This window comes from Eschrichtius robustus, chromosome 11 (genome assembly GCF_028021215.1).
Source record: "Eschrichtius robustus isolate mEscRob2 chromosome 11, mEscRob2.pri, whole genome shotgun sequence".
Lineage (NCBI taxonomy): Eukaryota > Metazoa > Chordata > Mammalia > Artiodactyla > Eschrichtiidae > Eschrichtius > Eschrichtius robustus.
This window is the reverse complement of record NC_090834.1, coordinates 57155552-57174554: the sequence shown is the minus strand read 5'-3', so window position 1 is coordinate 57174554 and position 19003 is coordinate 57155552. Positions and strand designations below refer to the sequence as shown.

The 19003-nt window shown below is 39.7% G+C and overlaps 1 protein-coding gene across 2 annotated transcripts in view; it reads right to left on the bottom strand.

The window, feature by feature from the left end:
- Positions 1-19003, bottom strand: part of GAB2 (GRB2 associated binding protein 2) — a 174618-nt gene that overhangs the window by 103428 nt on the left and 52187 nt on the right. The window contains exon 1 of one of the 2 annotated variants that reach the window (XM_068556806.1): positions 17562-17668. The exons of the other annotated variant lie outside the window; for it this stretch is intronic. Within the exon in view, the coding sequence (XP_068412907.1) occupies positions 17562-17582 (21 nt within the window). The 5' untranslated portion in view covers positions 17583-17668. Of the gene's footprint in view, positions 1-17561; positions 17669-19003 lie in introns of those variants that run through there. 2 annotated transcript variants of the gene reach the window in all.

Genomic DNA, 19003 nt, shown 5'->3' with positions numbered 1-19003 from the left:
GGAGCTCAAGACCTAGCTAAGAAGCCACGTGTATTTTAAAAATATAAGTAGCAGTAAACATGATAAGTCGTAAGTGACATTAGGAGTTTAGAGCAGTGCTTTAAACTGCTGTGCTTCTGGGTGGTCTAGGAAGGCTTTGTAAAGCGACAGACCTGGAGCTGGGACAGGTCAATGTGAAGGCTTGAACTATGCTGTCCTTCCTGGTTGACCTTTCTTCTTTGGATCAATCTTCAAGGAACTTCTAAATATGCAATAACAACAATAACCACCAACAAACTCCTTACACGAGTAAGTAAAAGTACTTCGTAAAATGTAAAATGTTAAATATCATATCACTTGAATCTTCAGAAGAGCACGTCACCATCATCATCATAACAGCATTTAACACATGCAAACTATTATACAGAGGATAGAGAAACAAGGTCCTATTGTAGCACAGGGAACTATATTCACTATCCTGTAATAAACCGTCATGGAAAAGAATATGAAAAAGTATATTTATATGTATAACTGAATCACTTTGCTGTACAGCAGAAATGAACACAACAGTGTAAACCAACTATACTTCAATAAAATTTTTAAAAATAACACCATTTAACATTAACTGAATGTTAATTCAGTTAATTAACATTTAACATTAACTGAATGTTAATTCAACAGGCACTGCACTGTTGACTGGAAAACATAATACCCATTTACAGTCTCTGTCTTCTTTCATTACGGAGTCTAGAAAAGCAGGACGTTTGTTTGCTTTCCTAGGCTTCCTTCTAACTGTATGTATCTATGTGTCACAATTCTGGACAATTAGACATAAGGAGATATCTGCTGAGGGCTCCTGAGAAAGCTTTTGACTTTCTTGCTACCATGAGGTTGAAAGCCAACACATTATGGATGGCTGAATGGGAAGATATACAGAATAAACACCCTTGATCACAACACTGAGTCTCTAAACCAAAGGCAGCAACTGCTTATTCTAGACTTATAATGTGATAATGTCATTTAAACCACTATCAGTCAGCTTAATGAATTGAAAATATTCCTGACATAAATACTTACCATGTGCTTAGCCAAGGTTATAGAGTAGGTAGGTGACAGAAACAGAATTCAAGCCCATGTCTGACAGACCCAAAGCCCTGACTCTTTTTTTTTTTCTAAACATCTTTATTGGAGTATAATTGCTTTACAATGTTGTGTTAGTTTCTGCTGTATAACAAAGTGAATCAGCTATATGTACACATATATCCCCATATCCCCTCCCTCTTGCGTCTCCCTCCCACCCTCTCTATCCCACCCCTCTAGGTGGTCACAAAGCACCGATCTGATCTCCCTGTGCTATATAGCTGCTTCCCACTAGCTATCTATTTTACATTTGGTAGTATATATATGTCAATGCTACTCTCTCACTTCGTCCCAGCTTACCCTTCCCCCTCCCCGTGTCCTCAAGTCCATTCTCTATGTCTGTGTCTTTATTCCTGTCCTGTCCCTAGGTTCATCAGAACCTTTTTTTTTTTTTTTTTAGATTCCATATATATGTATTACCATATGGTATTTGTTTTTCTCTTTCTGACTTACTTCACTCTGTATGATAGACTCTAGGTCCATTCACCTCACTACAAATAACTCAATTTTGTTTCTTTTTTATGGCTGAGTAATATTCCGTTGTATATATGTGTCACATCTTCTTTATCTATTCATCTGTCGATGGACGCTTAGGTTGCTTCCATGTCCTGGCTATTGTAAATAGTCAAAGCCCTGACTCTTAACCACTACATTAAGAAGGGTGTATGCAGTGTTATGAAAACTTGGGTCTCCTAATGACCAATCCTATGTTTGTTTTGGTTGGAGGGATTAGTCATCCTATGATGGTCACAACCATTCTCACCATAAAACTTTATATTCAAAAAAAAAAAAAACTTTATATTCTGGGTACATCTTAATAATATGTTCCAAAGAACAATGACACTAATTTCATAGGGGCAAAGGGATTCACCTTACTGATTTATTATCAGTTATCTTCTCCTGATTCCCTTCTTGACAAGTCTATGACCCTCTTCTTTCACTCTGAATTTCTTTCACATTTGAAAACCAGAAAAACTTAACATTTACCTGCAGAAATTTTCCATTTTCTCTTTCTGTTTTTCTGCACCCATTTGGACCTTCAAGATGGCCACAAATGAGTTCTGCCCTTGTTTTTTATACAATAGACAAGTATCATTTCAACAAACTAGGTATCTTATAACACTTAAAAATAAACAGCAGACTGTTTCTGGAGGGTCACTTACCCCCTTACAATAGAGCAAACTGGAATATCATTCAGAAATATTTCAAAGCCTAAAACAACACTGAGCTGAGGGTGACAGTGATCAGCTGTTGGCAGCTGTTTGGGTTTTCATGGCTTTACTCTCAAGTGAAATGTACTCCCCCCCTGTGATTATGACTGGCCATTACATAGGAGGATTAATGGGGCTGCTTTGGGCTGTCATGGAAAGCTTAAGATATGGTCTTTATGTGGATTCCTAAGAGCAGACATCCTCTCTGCAAAGCTGATAGGTCACCTTCCTCAACCAATTAGCTAATTGTCTGAAATCACTCCTCACAGATCAAGAAGCACTGTCTTGTGAATGAACTCAGTTCATGCAAAAAGCAAGAGCCTTTTGTTTCCTTCTGAAGATCCTATTCAACTCTAAGGCCCTTTCCATCTACAAAATTCTAAATTCTACAAATGTGAACAACCAGCTCCAATGAATGAATCCTTCCAGCTTTATGGCGAATGAGTGCTTTTTTGACTACGGGTATTTTGGGGTTTTTTTTAAAGAAAAAATTGTTTTTTTAAATGTAGCTTCCTGACTGTACCAGGTGTGAAATGGTAAATCAAAGAACAATCAGTGGTATTGGGCATCCTTTGTTGTTTCCCTCGAACCTTGCCAGACTTATGTCATCCTGGATGTTTTCTATTCTGCTGACCAAGCCAGGTCTTCCCAGAAAATCTACAGACTGACTGCTCAATTCTAATCAAAACATAGTATCAAATTCTAAAAGTTCAGGGTTACCTGGAAGATTGGTAGCTGGCTCTCACTACATAAAGTAGAGTGAGTGGCCCCTTTTTTGTGGCTAATACTAGGAACTGGAAACAACCTCCATCTCTGGCCTACTGGGAGAAGATGGGCTGAGAATCAATCACCTTGCATTGAGTGACAACACACCCTTATTTACACTATTTGCATACTATCTCTCACTGACCCTTATTTTCCTGCTTCCACATACGGTGCTATTTTATTCAGGTACCTACCCTTCCCTGTGCCATTACCCCTACTACTTAGATCTGTTTCTTCAAAAGTCTAAAATCCCACAAGCAAAGCATAGAAAAAAAGGGGAAGCCCAAATCTCTTGCAACTGAGAATACTGGGAAAACTTTACTGGAGATGTAATATAAGAGCTAAATTAAGGATGGACAGAATTTTAATAAATAGAGATGGGGGAAGGAGTAAAAGGAAGTTCCCCAGGAAAGGGAGAATGGAAAGAGTACATGTCATGTAATAGATACCATGCTTTCACATAAATTCTCATCTATACCTTATAATAGACAATGCTGGAAAAGGCAGGTAATATAATTCTCTCAAAGCCTTTCAACAGTTTAAGAAATTTGACCCAGGTTACAGAGCGAATAAGAAGTGAATCAAGGTCTCAAACCCAGATCTAGCTCCAAATCCTCTCTTTCCCCCACCACACTGATGAGCAATGGCATGGAGGCGGGAAAGGACAAGGCTCATTTAGGGAATGGGAACTCAGCCAATACGGTAGGCAAGGGTGTAGCAGCTTCTGAGTATATGCTCTTTGGGAGTCACCATTTAACGAAAAGAGCCCCAAGAGACAGACCCCACTAGTGCTATTAGGTGTAACCACAGTGAAATTGTTGAGCATTTTGACAAGATAAATCAGAATAGATAGTAAGTCATATCTTTTAAGAAACCATCAGTAGTCCTAGAGCTGATGACCCTCGTTCAGGACCACGATGGTTGCTTCTTTCATCATCTCCATTTGGCAGCATATTCAAATTGAACCTAAATACTATCTGAGCCTTGATCCCACTGTGTACTAGTGATCCAGCTCATATACAGAAGGCAGTGATTATTCAAAGGGACTACATGGGCATCTCCTGACATACCTGCATTTTGAATACATATATGGATTCCCCCCAAATATCTCATGGTATTTTTCCATTTACCAACATTATCCCTTTTCCTATTTCTCTATTCACAGGCTCCAAAATAAGGCCTAAACCATAGCAGTTGCTTACGAAAAGTTTACTGAAAAAATGATACATAATAGACATTCAATAAATGTCGAGTGAATAAATGAACTGGATGCTTCTGTTAGAAGTGGATGAGAGATGTTAAGCCATAGACTCAAGGTTAGAGTATTGGGGTACAATGTAAAGTAAGATGGTAAATACAAGCTAGAGCCACCAGACAGGCTGGGGGGTCTGGTGAAAGCCAAGCACAGGAGTTTGACTTCATTTTATAGGCACCAAAAAAGAGAATCCTGAATGTTGCTGAGGATAAAAAAATCTTGGGCATGATGGTAGGGAGGGAGGGGGGTGGTAGACCCCAAAGTGATTCTAGATTTTCAGTTAACAGCCTGAAGGTACCAAACAACTGTTGAGAAGACAGTGAACCCCCTGAAGGGAGAGGGCCAGAAAGATGTATAGAAAGCAGAATCCTTGTCCTTGTTTCACAAAGTTCCTCACCTTTTCCTGATGATAGCAAAGGTCTAATTCCCTCACTATTCTCTCTCTATTGCCACCTTACCCGTTGTCTCAGTTATTCTTCTCTTCAGGAATCCTCTGACCACTCCTCAAAATTCCTGATGCAAGTTATTTGATTGGGTAAGTGTAATGTGTCATAGCCTCAGAACTGTTTAAAATGCCTCAGAATTTCCAACCTCTGTGGGAGAGAAAGGCCAGTGTAAATATATCGTGTTCTCGTCCCTATGGACAAGACAAACTTCGCCTACTCAGTTCTGGTCAGAGCCAAAACTCAGTGAAATGATTTCTTTCCGCCTATCCTACTAAAGCACAGCAAAAATAAATATAAGGAGTACCTCACTATGTGGCCCATGCAAGTAAGTATGCTCAGAGAAATAAAAATGTCTACCTACATTTTGTTTTCCTTGCCTTCTGCCTATACTCTAGTGAATGCTATTAACTGATTTGCCCAGAACTCACCCCTGTGCCTTTGCTCCAGCTCATCCTCACACCTGTACCCACACCTCACTCTCTGATTGTGTTGAAATTATGCTCCTTCTTTAGGGACTTCTCTGGTGGTCCAGTGGTTAAGACTCTGCCTTTCCAATGCAGGGGGCATGGGTCTGATCCCTGGTCAGGGAACTATGAAATTATGCTCCTTCTTCAAGGCTACCTTGAATGCCACCTCCTCTATGCTGTTTTCTTTTATCTTTTAAATGAAATGCAAAGCCTTCCACATTTAAACCCCTTTAACACCTTATCTATTACAGAAAGACTTGTGAGATAGTTTCTCATGAATACTTCTCAACTCCAGTTCTAGTCCCTTCATGAGACATTAGTTTTGAGGCCAGGGGCTATGTCATTTGGACATTCCCCATCGTTCCCAGTGCAGCATCTGTACTTAGTACAAGTAGGAGGCTATCAAATACTTGCTGAAATAAACTAATGAAATTATTACCTGCAATGAGCTTTCATACACATTACTTCAGGGCATGATTATCCCTATTTTACAAATAGGAAAATGAAGGCTCAAAAAGTTAAGTGTTTCAGAAAACAGACCATGCTTTCCACAGAAGCTGAGATAAAAGGCCCACACAGAGGATGCAGATTGACTCTGGGCACTTCTTGGATAACTGCTCCCATCTTTTATTGAATAACCCACTGAGAACATAAACTGGTACTTTTAGGGGAATAAATCTGTTGACATGTATATCAAGAGTCATAAAGAAATTCATATAACCTGAACCAGTACGTCTATTTCCAGAAATCCATCTTAAGAAAATATCTAGAGATGTGGACAGACTTATGCATGAAGATGACCACTGTACTATTGTTCAAAATAATGATAAAATCTGTAAAATCTTGTTTTCCAATTGACAGACTGAAAATAAGTTTGTATCTCTTTCTTCCCAAATCCCAAAGATGTGACAAAGTAGTACAAAGGGATTAAATTAATACCTGTGGTTAGGGTGGGGAAAGAGAAATAAAGGGAGAAAAGAACCAGACCAGAAATTTTTAACACTTTTCAAAAGATGGAAAGTAGAGGTACCTACACATAACCCAAGTGAAGGAAGTCAGGCAAAGGAACATTGGGAAAAAACTGCATGCAGTATCCAATGCTGCTCCTTGATGAGGCTGGGAAAGGTGCCATGTTGAAGAGTAGAGCAGCACTGTCCAACAGAAATGTAATGTGAGTCATATACATAATCTTGAAATTTATTTTTACATTTAAAAAGTAAAAATAAGTAGGTGTAATTAATTTTAATAATATCCAAAATATCATCATTTTAACACATAAGCAATATAAAATGATTTTGGGGGGGTTGTTTTTCTTTGAAATCTGGTGTGTATTTTACATTTACAGCACATTTTAATTCAGATGAGCCAGGTTTCAAGTGCTCAACAGCGCACACTTGGCTACTGGCTACTGTAATCCATAGCGCAGAATTAAAGGATAAGGAGAACAAGGTCAGGAAGAGGAGCAGAAATCAAAATGATTAACTGCAGCGTTGTCTAAAGAACCATCTGGGCAAAACATTTTAGATATGCAATGACTCAGAAAGTTTAACTCCTATGCATTCTTTCTGAAAAAACTACCAAGGATACCTTATAGCAAAATGAAAAAGAATTTTAAGAAAGAAGATGACATGGGGTGCAAGAAAGGAGATTTAACCTAGGAATTCAGTGAAATGGTAGCAGGCCTTGAAGTAGAAACAGAACTCTCTGGACTTAGAGAAGAATGTGTCAAGATGCAAGTCATTTCCCTACAACAAACAGTATGATTAAGAAGCTAAATGATGTTAGTAGTCATAAGGTAAAGGCAGATGCTTCTTTCTTCAGTCCGGGAAAAAAAAGGCAATTAGAAACTCCAAGGAAAACAAAAAGAAAAGACCAGGTATAAATATGAAGCAAAGAAAATGTGGCAAGTGATGTAATGTAGAAAGAGAATCTATTTGATCTTGATGTTTGGAATATTCTCCTTTAAATGTCACAGGTTTAGTATCATTGAACCTTATTTTCTTCCTATGAATCAAATCATGCGACTCAGCTCTGTTGTGATATGTACATAATTGTAATACTGCAAAGGATATACACTAGTTGTTAATTCTTAGAATCAATCCACAGGTAAAAGTCAACACTTAATTATTTTATAGATCTGAATGTAAATATTATTTAGCCATACAATACATACCTTAAGATATGAAGGGACTAATTTTCTCATCTTACCTGTTGGAGAGTCAAAATATTCTGTATACAGTTAGAGAGGGAAAAACAGAATTTTAGGCCTAAGTGGTAAGCTGCATGTGACAAGTTTGAGTAAGGGGCTTTAATGATTCAATGATGCCTGTTTCCTTACTTAAGAAAACTAAGGCTCCAGTGTCCTAGTGGTACAAAGTGGTTTCATGAGTGAGTCACACTGCAGCCATTAAATTATCCTCAGAGTTCACAATAAGTATTTTTAAGCTTAAAGTGTTAAGTGAAATAAACTGTATCCAAAATTGTAGAGACAGTATGAAGCCTAGGCAAATGGAAGGAAATCCGAGCTACATTTATGTATAAGGAGAGATTTAGGTTAGAGTTAAGTAATCACCAGACTTCTAAGAGGCAATCCTGAAGAGGCGTGGGAATCTAGTTGAGGAGACAAAAGAGGTACAAGGAATAGTCAAGGTTAAGTGTTAGGCACTGGTACTACCTCTGATCTCTCTCTGTAATCATTCCCTCTTTCCCAAAACACACAGTTTGTACTCATTAAATATTCACAAATTTAGATTATCAAGGCTACTTGAATGATTTAGGATGGTCAAAGGAGGCTTTTTTTTTTTAATTGAAATATAGTTGCTGTACAATGTTACAGGTGTACAATCTAGTGATTCACAATTTTTAAAGGTTCTACTCCAGTATTATAAAATATTGGCTATATTCCCTGTGTTGTACAATATATCCTTATAGTTTATTTTATACCTAAAAGTTTGTACCTCTTAGTCCCCTGTGCCTATATTGCCCCTTCCTGCTTCCCTCTCCCCACTGGTAACTGCTAGTTTGTTCTCTCTGTGAGACCACTTCTTTTTTGTTATATTCACTAGTTTGTTGTATTTTTCAGATTCCACATGTAAGTAATACCAAACAGTATTTGCCTTTCTCTGTCTGATTTATTTCACTTAGCATAATGCACTCCAAGTCCACCCATATTGCTGCAAATGGCAAAATTTCATTCTTTTTTATGGCTAAGTAGTATTCCATTGTATGTATGTATGTATGTATATATATATATATATATGTATATATATATATACCACATACATATATATATGTATGTTTATGTATATATATATATATATATATATATATATATATATACACACTACATCTTCTTTATCCATTCCTCTGTTGATGGACACTTAGGTTGCTTCCTTATCTTGGCAATTGTAAATAATGCTTCTATGAACACTGGGGTACATGTACCTTTTAGAATTAGTGTCTTTGTTTTTTTCAGACATATACCCAGAAGTGGAATTGCTGGGTCACATGGTAGTTCTGTTTCTATGTTTTTGAGACACCTCCATCCTGCTTTCCACAGTGGCTGCACGAATTTACATTCTCACCAACAGTGTATGAAGGTCAAGGGAGGCTTCTTGGAAGAGCTAAGCCCTGAACTGTATCTCAAAGGATATGTAGGTTTGAACATGGTAATCATGGAGACCACAGAATCCTTAATGGTTGCAAAGGGGAAGTAGAAACCAGCCCCCAGACTGAAGTGCAAAGGAGACTCCCATAGAAGAGAGGAAAATGAGGCCAGCTAGAAGGCACGGTAACCAGATGGTACTGAGAGACACCGACTTGTTCTCATTCCACCACCAACACAGAGATTAATGTTTTTCAGGGCTGTATTTAAGAAGATGGAGGTATAGCTCCCAAATATGTAAACTGGGTTCCCTCCTTCCTCCCATCAACCTATACTTGATCCTCTCTGTATCAGACAGACTGTCTTTTCTCCTCTACTCCTCTTGCAACTCACATTTCTCTCTATAAGATAAGTTTCTCACTAGCAAACAATCACACCAAAGACGGAAGAGTTTGCTTCCAGAGACTAGGACAATCTACTTGGCAGCTAGTTGGACAATCTAACAGGTGGAATGACTACAATGTTTTACCCTCCATGGCTGGACTTTGAAATTAGACTGCCCAGCTCAGCCAAAGAGAAAGCAGTATATCTGTTAAGGCACCTTAAATAGGGTTCTGTACTCAAAAAACATCCTTTATAAGTCTCAAACACCCCTGCTTTGTACTTTCTAGGAGCTGGGATTCAAACCTACAAACTTCTCACTCCAAAGTTCCATGCTCTTCTCCCTATACCATACTGCCTCATAGAAAGAAAGGAAGAAGAGGGTGTGAATTTACCAAAGCTAAAGTGTTGCAAAGCAAGAACCCAGAGGTACAGCCTGTTATCTCTACATTCCCTCCGGCATTTTTTAAAAGAAACAGAACAGTCCTGCTAACTGAGACTCAGAGATTCCTCAAAGATGACAAAAGTGAACAGCCTTAAACAGACTTTTCTTTAAATGGCGGGAGGGCACATTAAATATCAGAGGATGGGGGACTTCTCTGACATGATTCTGTCCTGGCTGAAAGGAAGTTTCAGAGAAAAGACTATTTACCCAGTAAGACCACAGTATCTAAGAGATTCCAGAAGGCAGTAGTGAGTTAGAAAGAGGGAAAGAATGGAGGCTGACTCACTATTTGTTTTCCAAAAATAAAAACTCAAACCAAACACAGTGAGACTCAGCCATCCAGCTGGGTACTCCAAGGATTAACTGTCTGTGTGGCCAGGCACTTAACTTCATATTTCTGATGGACTAGCTATAAAATGGAAAAAGAACTCAGAATAAGGCTTCTTGTCAAGAGAGCACCAAGAAAATTGTATTTATAGCTTCTGAAATACAAACCAGCGCAAATGGTCTGACATGGAACCCCTGGGTTCCCTAGGTCCCAACATCCTTGCTGTGTATAATGTCATAAGGTCAGGCTAGGGATATGAATGTCCTCAGAATGGCAGTGCCACCTCATGTTTTTATATCCTCTTCACAGGTTACAGCTGGACATTTAAAAATATAGATTCTAATTCAATGTTGAAAACAAAATGCCAGCATAATAGAGTAGAAAGCATGTGGGCTTTGGTGTTACGTAATCATAGGCTTGAATCTTGGTTGTATGACTTGAGCAAGTTTCTTAATCTTTCTGAGACTTCTTTTCCTCATCATTAAAATGGGGACAATTATCTATCTTAGAACATTTATTTATTGAGAATTAAAGTTCCTGATACATAAGATACTCAAAAGATAACTTCCATATTAACTCTTACCTCACACCATGTACAAAAATTAACTTGAAATGGATCATAGATCTAAGTGTAAAAGCTCCTAGAAGAAAATATAAGAGAAAAACTCTTGTGACCTTGAGGTAGCTAAACAAACAAACAAACAAAAAACAATCATAAAAGAAAAACAGAAAAAACAGACCATCAAAATTCAAAGCTTTTGCTCCCCAAATGGGACCGTTAAAAAATGAAAAGGCAAGCCAGCCTGGGAGAAAACATTCACGTGTTTTCACAGAAAGAGAAATCTCACATATTTCTATCTTACAAAAAGCTGGTATCCAAACCGTGTTTAAAAACTCATAAGCTGAGGCCGCGACAGTGAAAGGCCTGCGCACCGCGATGAAGAGTGGCCCCCGCTTGCCACATCTAGAGAAAGCCCTCACATAGAAACAAAGACCTAACACAGCAAAAAAAAAATAATAATAATTAAAATAAATAAATAAAAGGGAAGTTCTGACAATGTTTCAGAAAAATAACAATTTGTTAAAAGAAACTCACGCAAAGGAAAGTGCATTTAAAAAAAAAAACTCATAAGCTCAATAACAAGAAGATAAACTATACCATTTTAAAAATAGGCAAAAGATTTGAACAGGGACAACACAAAAGAAGCTAGACCAGTTATCACCCAAAAAGATTATTAGATATCAGGGAAATGCAAATTAAAACCACAATGAAATACTATTACCTATAAACCCATTAGAATGGCTAAAATTAAAAAGACTGACCATACTAAGTGTTGGTGAGGATGTCAAGCATCTGAAATCACACACATATACTGTCAGTGGGAATGTAAAATGGAACAGACAGTTTGGAAAACAGGTTGGCAGTTTTTTAAAAAGTTTAACAAACAACTACCATATGACCCAGCCATTCGCATCCAGGGTATTTACCCAGGAGAAGTAAAAATATATGCCCACACAAAGATGTGTAAATGAATGCTCACATGAGCTTTGTGTAAAATATTCAAAAACTGTGAACAACCCAAATGTCCATCAACAGGCGGTATAGCTATACAACGGAATAGAACTCAGTGATAAAACAGATGTATGCAACAACATGGACACATCTAAAAAATCGTTATGCTGAGTGAAGGAAGCCAGACAAAAAATGTCCAAACTGTATGCGTCTATTCATAAAATGCAAACTAATTTATAGTGACAAGAGATGAGTGCTGGGGCTTCCCTGGTGGCGCAGTGGAGAATCTGCCTGCCAATGCAGGGGACACGGGTTCGAGCCCTGGTCTGGGAAGATCCCACATGCCGCGGAGCAACTAGGCCCGTGAGCCACAACTACTGAGCCTGCACGTCTGGAGCCTGTGCTCCGCAACAAGAGAGGCCGCGATAGTGAGAGGCCCGCGCACCGCGATGAAGAGTGGCCCCCACTTGCCGCAACTAGAGAAAGCCCTCACACAGAAACGAAGACCCAACACAGCCATAAATAAATAAATTAATTAATTAATTAAAAAAAAAAAGGAGATGAGTGCTTGCCTGGGGCAGAGGGCAAAGGAAAGGAAAGAACATGAAGAGACAAGGAATCTTTGGGGGCTGACACAGATGTTCTGTATATTGACTGCACAAGTAACTTCACGGGTATAGACAACTGTCACACTCACTGAATTTAGACAGATGCAGTTCATTGTGTGTAAATTATCCCTTAAAGTTGATAAGGAAAAAAGAAAACAAATTCACTTTGATACTCCTACTGCCACTAGAATCAAGTTAGAAAGTTACTATTGCCTACCTCATGGCCACAGGGAAAATGAAAACTGTACACAAGTTGCTGAGGAAAGGGGCGGTACTGCAAAAACCTTTTTATTTATTGAGGATCAATCAGGTGTTTGGCAATGTGCTAGGCGTTTTATACACATCACCTTATTTAATTCTAACAAATTTGATGAGATAGGCTCTATTATCTCTATTACAGATGAGGAAACAGGCTCAGAAGGATCTCATCAAAAGCCACCCAGATGGTAAATGGTAGGTTTGGATTCAATGATGGATCTGGAATCAAACCCGGTAAGCTTGACTTCAAAAGACAATGCTATTATTTCCTACAATGCTTAGGGCATCCTCAGGAAGGCAAAAAGCCCCAATGGCCCAAAGACAGGAAGAGTTCCTGGAGATTTTCTTCATCAGGACTGGCAAATCCTCTCAAGTCTTTCTCAAAGGGGAGGGAGGGTGGGAGGTGAGGTACGCCTCTGCTTGTGAGACTAAGGAGAATCCTCTCACTCAGCTCCAGCATCTGCTGGTATTTTGTTAACTCTTGGCTCCTCCATACTCACCCACCCACTGGTTTCCCAGAGAAAAAAAGCCAAAATATCTTGGCTGAACAGGAGAATGGGTCACAGATGACAGAGGTAAAAAAACAAAACATGAAGTTCTGTAATAAGTTTTTTAAAAGCAAAAACAAATTGCACATTTCCTTGTTCTGCATTTTCCTTATTCACTTTGAGTTGTCCGTCTTAAACATTCTTCTGTCTACATTTTCATTCATCACAATGGAAAAAGTGAGGCCAATGGGTCATGCTGAAAGTTTAAATAAATTTACAGTCTTCCTATTTCAGACCGGTTGTAGCCCGGCTCCCCTGAAGCTAGGCCAACAGATCAAGGAGAGGGTGGCTTGAGATGCAGACAGTGGGCCACAGAGAGAAAATATGGGAAACTCAGATCTGGAGGGGTAGTTCAGGATAGGGACCAACTCTGAGCTCAGAGAGCACAGACCTGGGTTCTGGGATTAACACCGTGTAATCATCTGTGAGGCTTTGGCAAGTCACCTTCTCTCTCTGAGCCTCAGAAGATTAGATTGGTCATGTTTTTCAACTTAAACAAAAGCCCTCCGTTTATAACCAAAAATAATCTTTCCCCTAAGCCCTTAAGATTCTCATGCACTTCCTCTTTGAGAATTGCTCTGTTGCCTCTTTATTCCCCCAGCAGCCAAGCTTTACTTTCTGAAATCTGTACTACAAAAACAGGCAGCTTTTCATTGTATCAGAATACATTATAATACCAAATTAAAAAATTTTAAAGTTTATACAAACATACACTGAAATTCTGTCATAATCCTGAGTGTGTGTTATTGAGAGTCAGGGATTAAACGTCCTAATTAATGCAAATCGTAGTGTTCTGGGTTGCTCCTCATTTCCATTCCTGAATTTAGCATCCTGATTTAGCATGAACTGTAATGAACAATTTTAGCAGAGTTCCTTTGCTCCCTCTTCACACATGTTAAGAATTCATTCACCACAGGGATGTGTGCTTTTGTGATCGTTTAACTAGAGCCTCCTCCCCCAAACTGGATTCTGCCAAACTGTTTCTGGTAAGCAGATCTGGAAAGTAAAAACTCCCTAGACGCTCTGGACAGGGTGTGAGAGGAAGACACACAACCCAGCAGGGGAACTGAAACATTCCCCCTTGCGTCCACTTCTGTCCTGGGAGGATGGGGGGAGGGAAGCTGCAGAAGAAGCTTTTAGAGGAAACAGACTTGCAGGACTTTTGCTGCAAACAATTGGGTACTGTATCCAGCTGTTGACTGAGGCAACTAAAACCACCAGAGAACAAGCAGGTCAGAGTTCTTAGTCCTGAAACAAGAAAGTACTACACTTCTGCTTCACATGTTACAGCCTAGAACCTATATTCTAGCTGCTATCCCTGGAGCTCAATGCCAGTGTTGGAAAGCACCTTTGACGTCATTAAGCCAGTGTCCCCCCACCCCCTTTTTAAAGAAGTGGAACCATTTATTTCTACATACAAAATTTTATGCAGAACCATGATATATAAAAACAAACAAAAGCAGAATTACTCTGGGGGGTAGGAGGACACAGGTGGAGAGCTCTGCCTGCTCAGCTGCCATCATTGCTTTCATCAGGCACCTCTTTGGATTCCCAGGGCCATAAGGACCACTATTAGGTCCACTGATGTGTGTTGATCTGTGTGTGATTGGTAGGTCTCTTGATTTGTGGAGTTTACAGATAAAAACATAGATGACCATGCCTTTAATCTGATTCAGTAGGCTGGGGTGGGTGCACTCTGCTTTTTTTCTTGCATCTTCTCCTTCAATGATCTCATTAACTCCCAGTGCTTCACTTACCATTTCTACATGGAAGACTCAAATTGTACACTTTTAGACATGATCTCTCTACTGAGCAAAGCAGAGTGTCTGAAGCATACTGATGGGAGGAGGCAAGCAGGGATCTAGGCATGTAGATAGGAATCTGGAAGTCTGGAAGCAGAATCCAATATTCTGGACGAGGTCTCCGGTTCTAAGAGAATTAGTAAGAGAAAAAGAGTAATGGGACTCTCTAAAAGCATCAAGGTACAAGGCAGGGACTTGGTCAAAGGAACACTTTTTGGGCAAAAGCCCTTTTCAGAATTGGGGGTCAAAGTCAGAGGGGGACTAGTTTTCAGGCTGACTTGATCCCAACTTCTAGAGGCTTGGATCAGGTTCTTAAATTCTACCCCACCTCACCCCCATTATGAGCAGAACTGCTTCACAGACCTGTCATAAGGTCTGAGAGGACAGAGCCAAGTAAACCTTCACAGCTGAGAAAATCCAGGTTCTACTTGCCTAGCAAGTTAAAAGCATGTGACGAGATGAAAAGATGCAGAACAGATGTTCCTAACCTTTTTCGGGTCACTCACTGAGATAGATGCAGATCCCTATCAACCCAATATCCATTTTTCTCTTTATCCCTGTTATAAAACTAATATTTTGTTCAGTGAACTGGTAGAGACCCTATGGTCTCAGGGAAGGTAAACCCCCTCCCATTCATCCCCAGGAGCTGAATCACAACTGGTCTAAAGCAATTATGCAAACCTATTCCCCTTTGCCAGGAATGGTCTAAAGGTGGGCATGTAACCTAGTTCTGACAAAACAAAAACAAAAACAAAAACAAAAAACCCATAAGAGGTTTTCTGGGGAGGGAAAGTGCTTGATTTTCTTGGTGACATGCTTGAGCCACTGAAACTTCCTGCTCTCACTCTGCTAAATGAACACCAATGTCCTTGTGATTTAAGTCACTGTTACTCAGATTTTCTGTTAACTGCAGCTAAAAGTTTTCCTGACTGATCTGCTGACCCACTTGAAAACCAGACTTAAACTATGGGCCCTGGGACTTCCCTGGTGGCACAGTGGTTAAGAATCCACCTGCCAAAGCAGGGGACACGGGTTCGATCCCTGGTCCGGGAAGATCCCACTGCCGCAGAGCAACTAAGCCCGTGCGCCACAACTACTGAGCCTGCGCTCTAGGGCCTGCGAGCCACAACTACCGAAGCCCACGCACCTAGAGCCCGTGCTCCACAACAAAGAGAAGCCACCACAATGAGAAGCACACGCACCCCAGCAAAGAGTAGCCCCCGCTCACCACAACTAGAGAAAGCCCATGTGCAGCAACGAAGACCCAATGCAGCCAAAAATAAATAAATAAAATAAAGTAAACTATGGGCCCTATACCCTGTAACCTTCATTATGTGGATATATACGCTGTTCTACCTTCCATTTTAGGAGGTTTACAGATTTTAGGTCAGGAACCCTTACTCTGGACTAGTGGTTCTCCAAGTGTGCTCCCTGCACCAGCAGCATTAGCATCACCTGGGAACTTGTGATAAGTGTAATTTCTTCAGGATGATGCTGGACCTATTAAATCAGAAACCCATGCAGTGGGGTCCAGCAATTTGCGTTTTACTAAGTCCTCTAAGTGATCTGATTCATGCTAAACTGGGAGGACCACTGCTCTGAGCCCACCATTACTCAATTTCTGTGATGACAGAAATGTTTATATCTGCACTGTCCAGTATGGTAACTACTTGCCACATGTGTCTACTGAGCACTTATAAGGTGGCTAGTGCTACCGAGAATTTAAAATTTTACTTTGTTTTAATTTATTTAAATACCCGCCCATGGCTAGTGACTCCTATATTGACTACTAGGCGTTGCAGCTCTAGATAAACATAATGGATTTTATATTTTCAAGTGGCTCCTAGTACCAAGCCATAAAATATCAGTGGTTCTCAAACTTCAGTATGCATAAGAATTACTAGAGGGTTTGTTAAAACAGACTGTAGGTCCCTACCCCTCGAATTGATGATTCAGTAGATCTGCTTGGGGTCTGAGAATTTGTAATGTCTAGTAGGTTCCTATGTGATACTGATGGTACTGATGCAGGGAAAGCACTTTGAGAACCACTGAAGTAAGCAAAACTTGTACCTTCTTATAACCTGTATGAAAGCCACTTTTCTACAATTCTAACCAATGTTTCCGTTTGTGTTCATCAAATTAACAAACAGGTAAAGTTCCCTGACAGTAGGAGCTGACATCTTCCAACTCTGCATGTTCCATTGTACACTCTAGCTCAGTGCCCTGGATTCAGCAGGTGCTTGGTATTATGAAAGAATGACTATCCCCGCAAAGGGGAAACTTTTGGAAGGGTCTACCATGTTCCAAAGATGATGATTATCTACTTATAGTCATCAAGTGGCAGGTTGTATGTTTCAAAAGAGATGCACAGAAAGGTTAAGTGATTTGCCTAAGGCACTATGCCTTATTTCTTATTTTTCTGTATTTTAAATGTTATCTCAGAAATTGTTTAGGTCTAAGCCTATTTGTAGAAGTGAGATATATATATATATATATGTGTGTGTGTGTGTGGATGTATATATATTTATATGCAGAAATACTGAAAACTAAATTATTCAAGAATCAAAAATACTTCTGACACTATAATGGTGGTATGAAAGGCAAAAGGACTGGTGATCTAGACAGGGTGCTCCACCTTCTCAAATAACACCACGCAGAAAACCATCTATGCCAAAGACCTGGCTGGCCAGCAATACAGCTTTCAAGCATTAATGGGAAAGACAAGAATCAAGGACAAACACACAGGGGACTTTTCTGAAGGTCAAAAAAGCAACAATAAATACCATGCCCAGAAAAGCTTTTAAATCTGACCTTTTCCTCTGCCGAAGCCATTTGCCTTCCAGCATCTTCAATCTAATAGACTGAAGTGGGCTGAACTGGCTCTTAGGAGAGAACTGGGGCTAGTCTTTTCCTTAACGCTGCCTCTCCAGCACTGCTCTAGCAGCGGCAGCATTACTGGTAATTACATCATTATACCGTAATGGAACACATGCAGGGCAAGTGAAACAGCCCAGCAGCTCCCCAGTTGAGGAGAGTAGAAAAAGGCTCCCACTTCACCATTCAATTTCTATTAACCCTTCAGGTTCTGGATTATTCTCAAAGTCAAACCACCCTTAGGCCTTTTCACAATCTTAAAACAGAGACCATGGAGGTGGAGCTTAGTTGAAGACTAGGAGCAAAGTTTATATATACATGTGATGGAACTCTTCCACAAGAATAGGAATTAGGAGACTTGGGTACAGCTCTGGCTTTGCTATGAATACCTTATATGGCCTTGGGGAAATCATTTGCATCTTTTAGGTTTCAGTTTCCTCATCTATAAAGAACAGTAAAGCTTTCAGGCAGACGATCCCAAAATGTCCCAGTAGGCAATTTGGGATTGGATCGAATGATAACGAGAGTTCTCCCAGCTCTAATATTCTATTATCTAAAAAGACTCCACAAATAGGGGAGACAGGGAAGGAGTAAGATATGAACGGTCAACTCTATTTGGTCTTCAAGCAGTTAATTAGATGAGGACTTTTGTCTCTACTCTGACCCATGCATCAGTGTCAGATCACCTTCATCAACATCCAAAGCAACTTTTCAAAAGACCAAGGTCAGAACTCATTAACGTATCTTAGAATGTCTACCCAAAGACAGAAAGGACACAGAAGTTCAAAGTATACTGGGACAGAAGTGAGGAAACCAAAGTCCTAGCTGTCACTGACTCCTTCTATGACCATGAGTGGGTCGCTTAACCTTGGCCAACACATCTTTAAGACACTGTGGTGGAGGGGAGAGGGGTTAGGATTAGACCCTTTCAGCTCAAGCAGTCTACAATTTTGCTATCTCTGTACAAGTTTCCAAGGCTCCTACTGGATACTGAGGTGTGCAGGGGTGGGTGGGTGTTGGCACCAACAACATGCTAAGAATGCCAAACCCTGCAAGACAGAGATGAGTTTTCTTATGATATTCTTATGGTTTTCTCATAGATATGTCAAAAAATATTATCTAACAGACCTCAAGGAAAGAATTAAAACATATAAAGCTACATATTAATTGCTGTATATCTCAGAATCTTCTCTTTCTAATGCTCCAAAAGGAAGAATATAAAAATGTGTTCTCTGCAGTTGTCTTCTGGTCTTCATATAGAAGGTATGAGACTTTGGTTTTCAGCAGTAAGGTGATCTAGGTATTGTGGATGACATTCTCAAAGAAAACAATTTACAAAGCTAAATAGATAGTCCTAAAAATTAATTTTTAAAATGCAT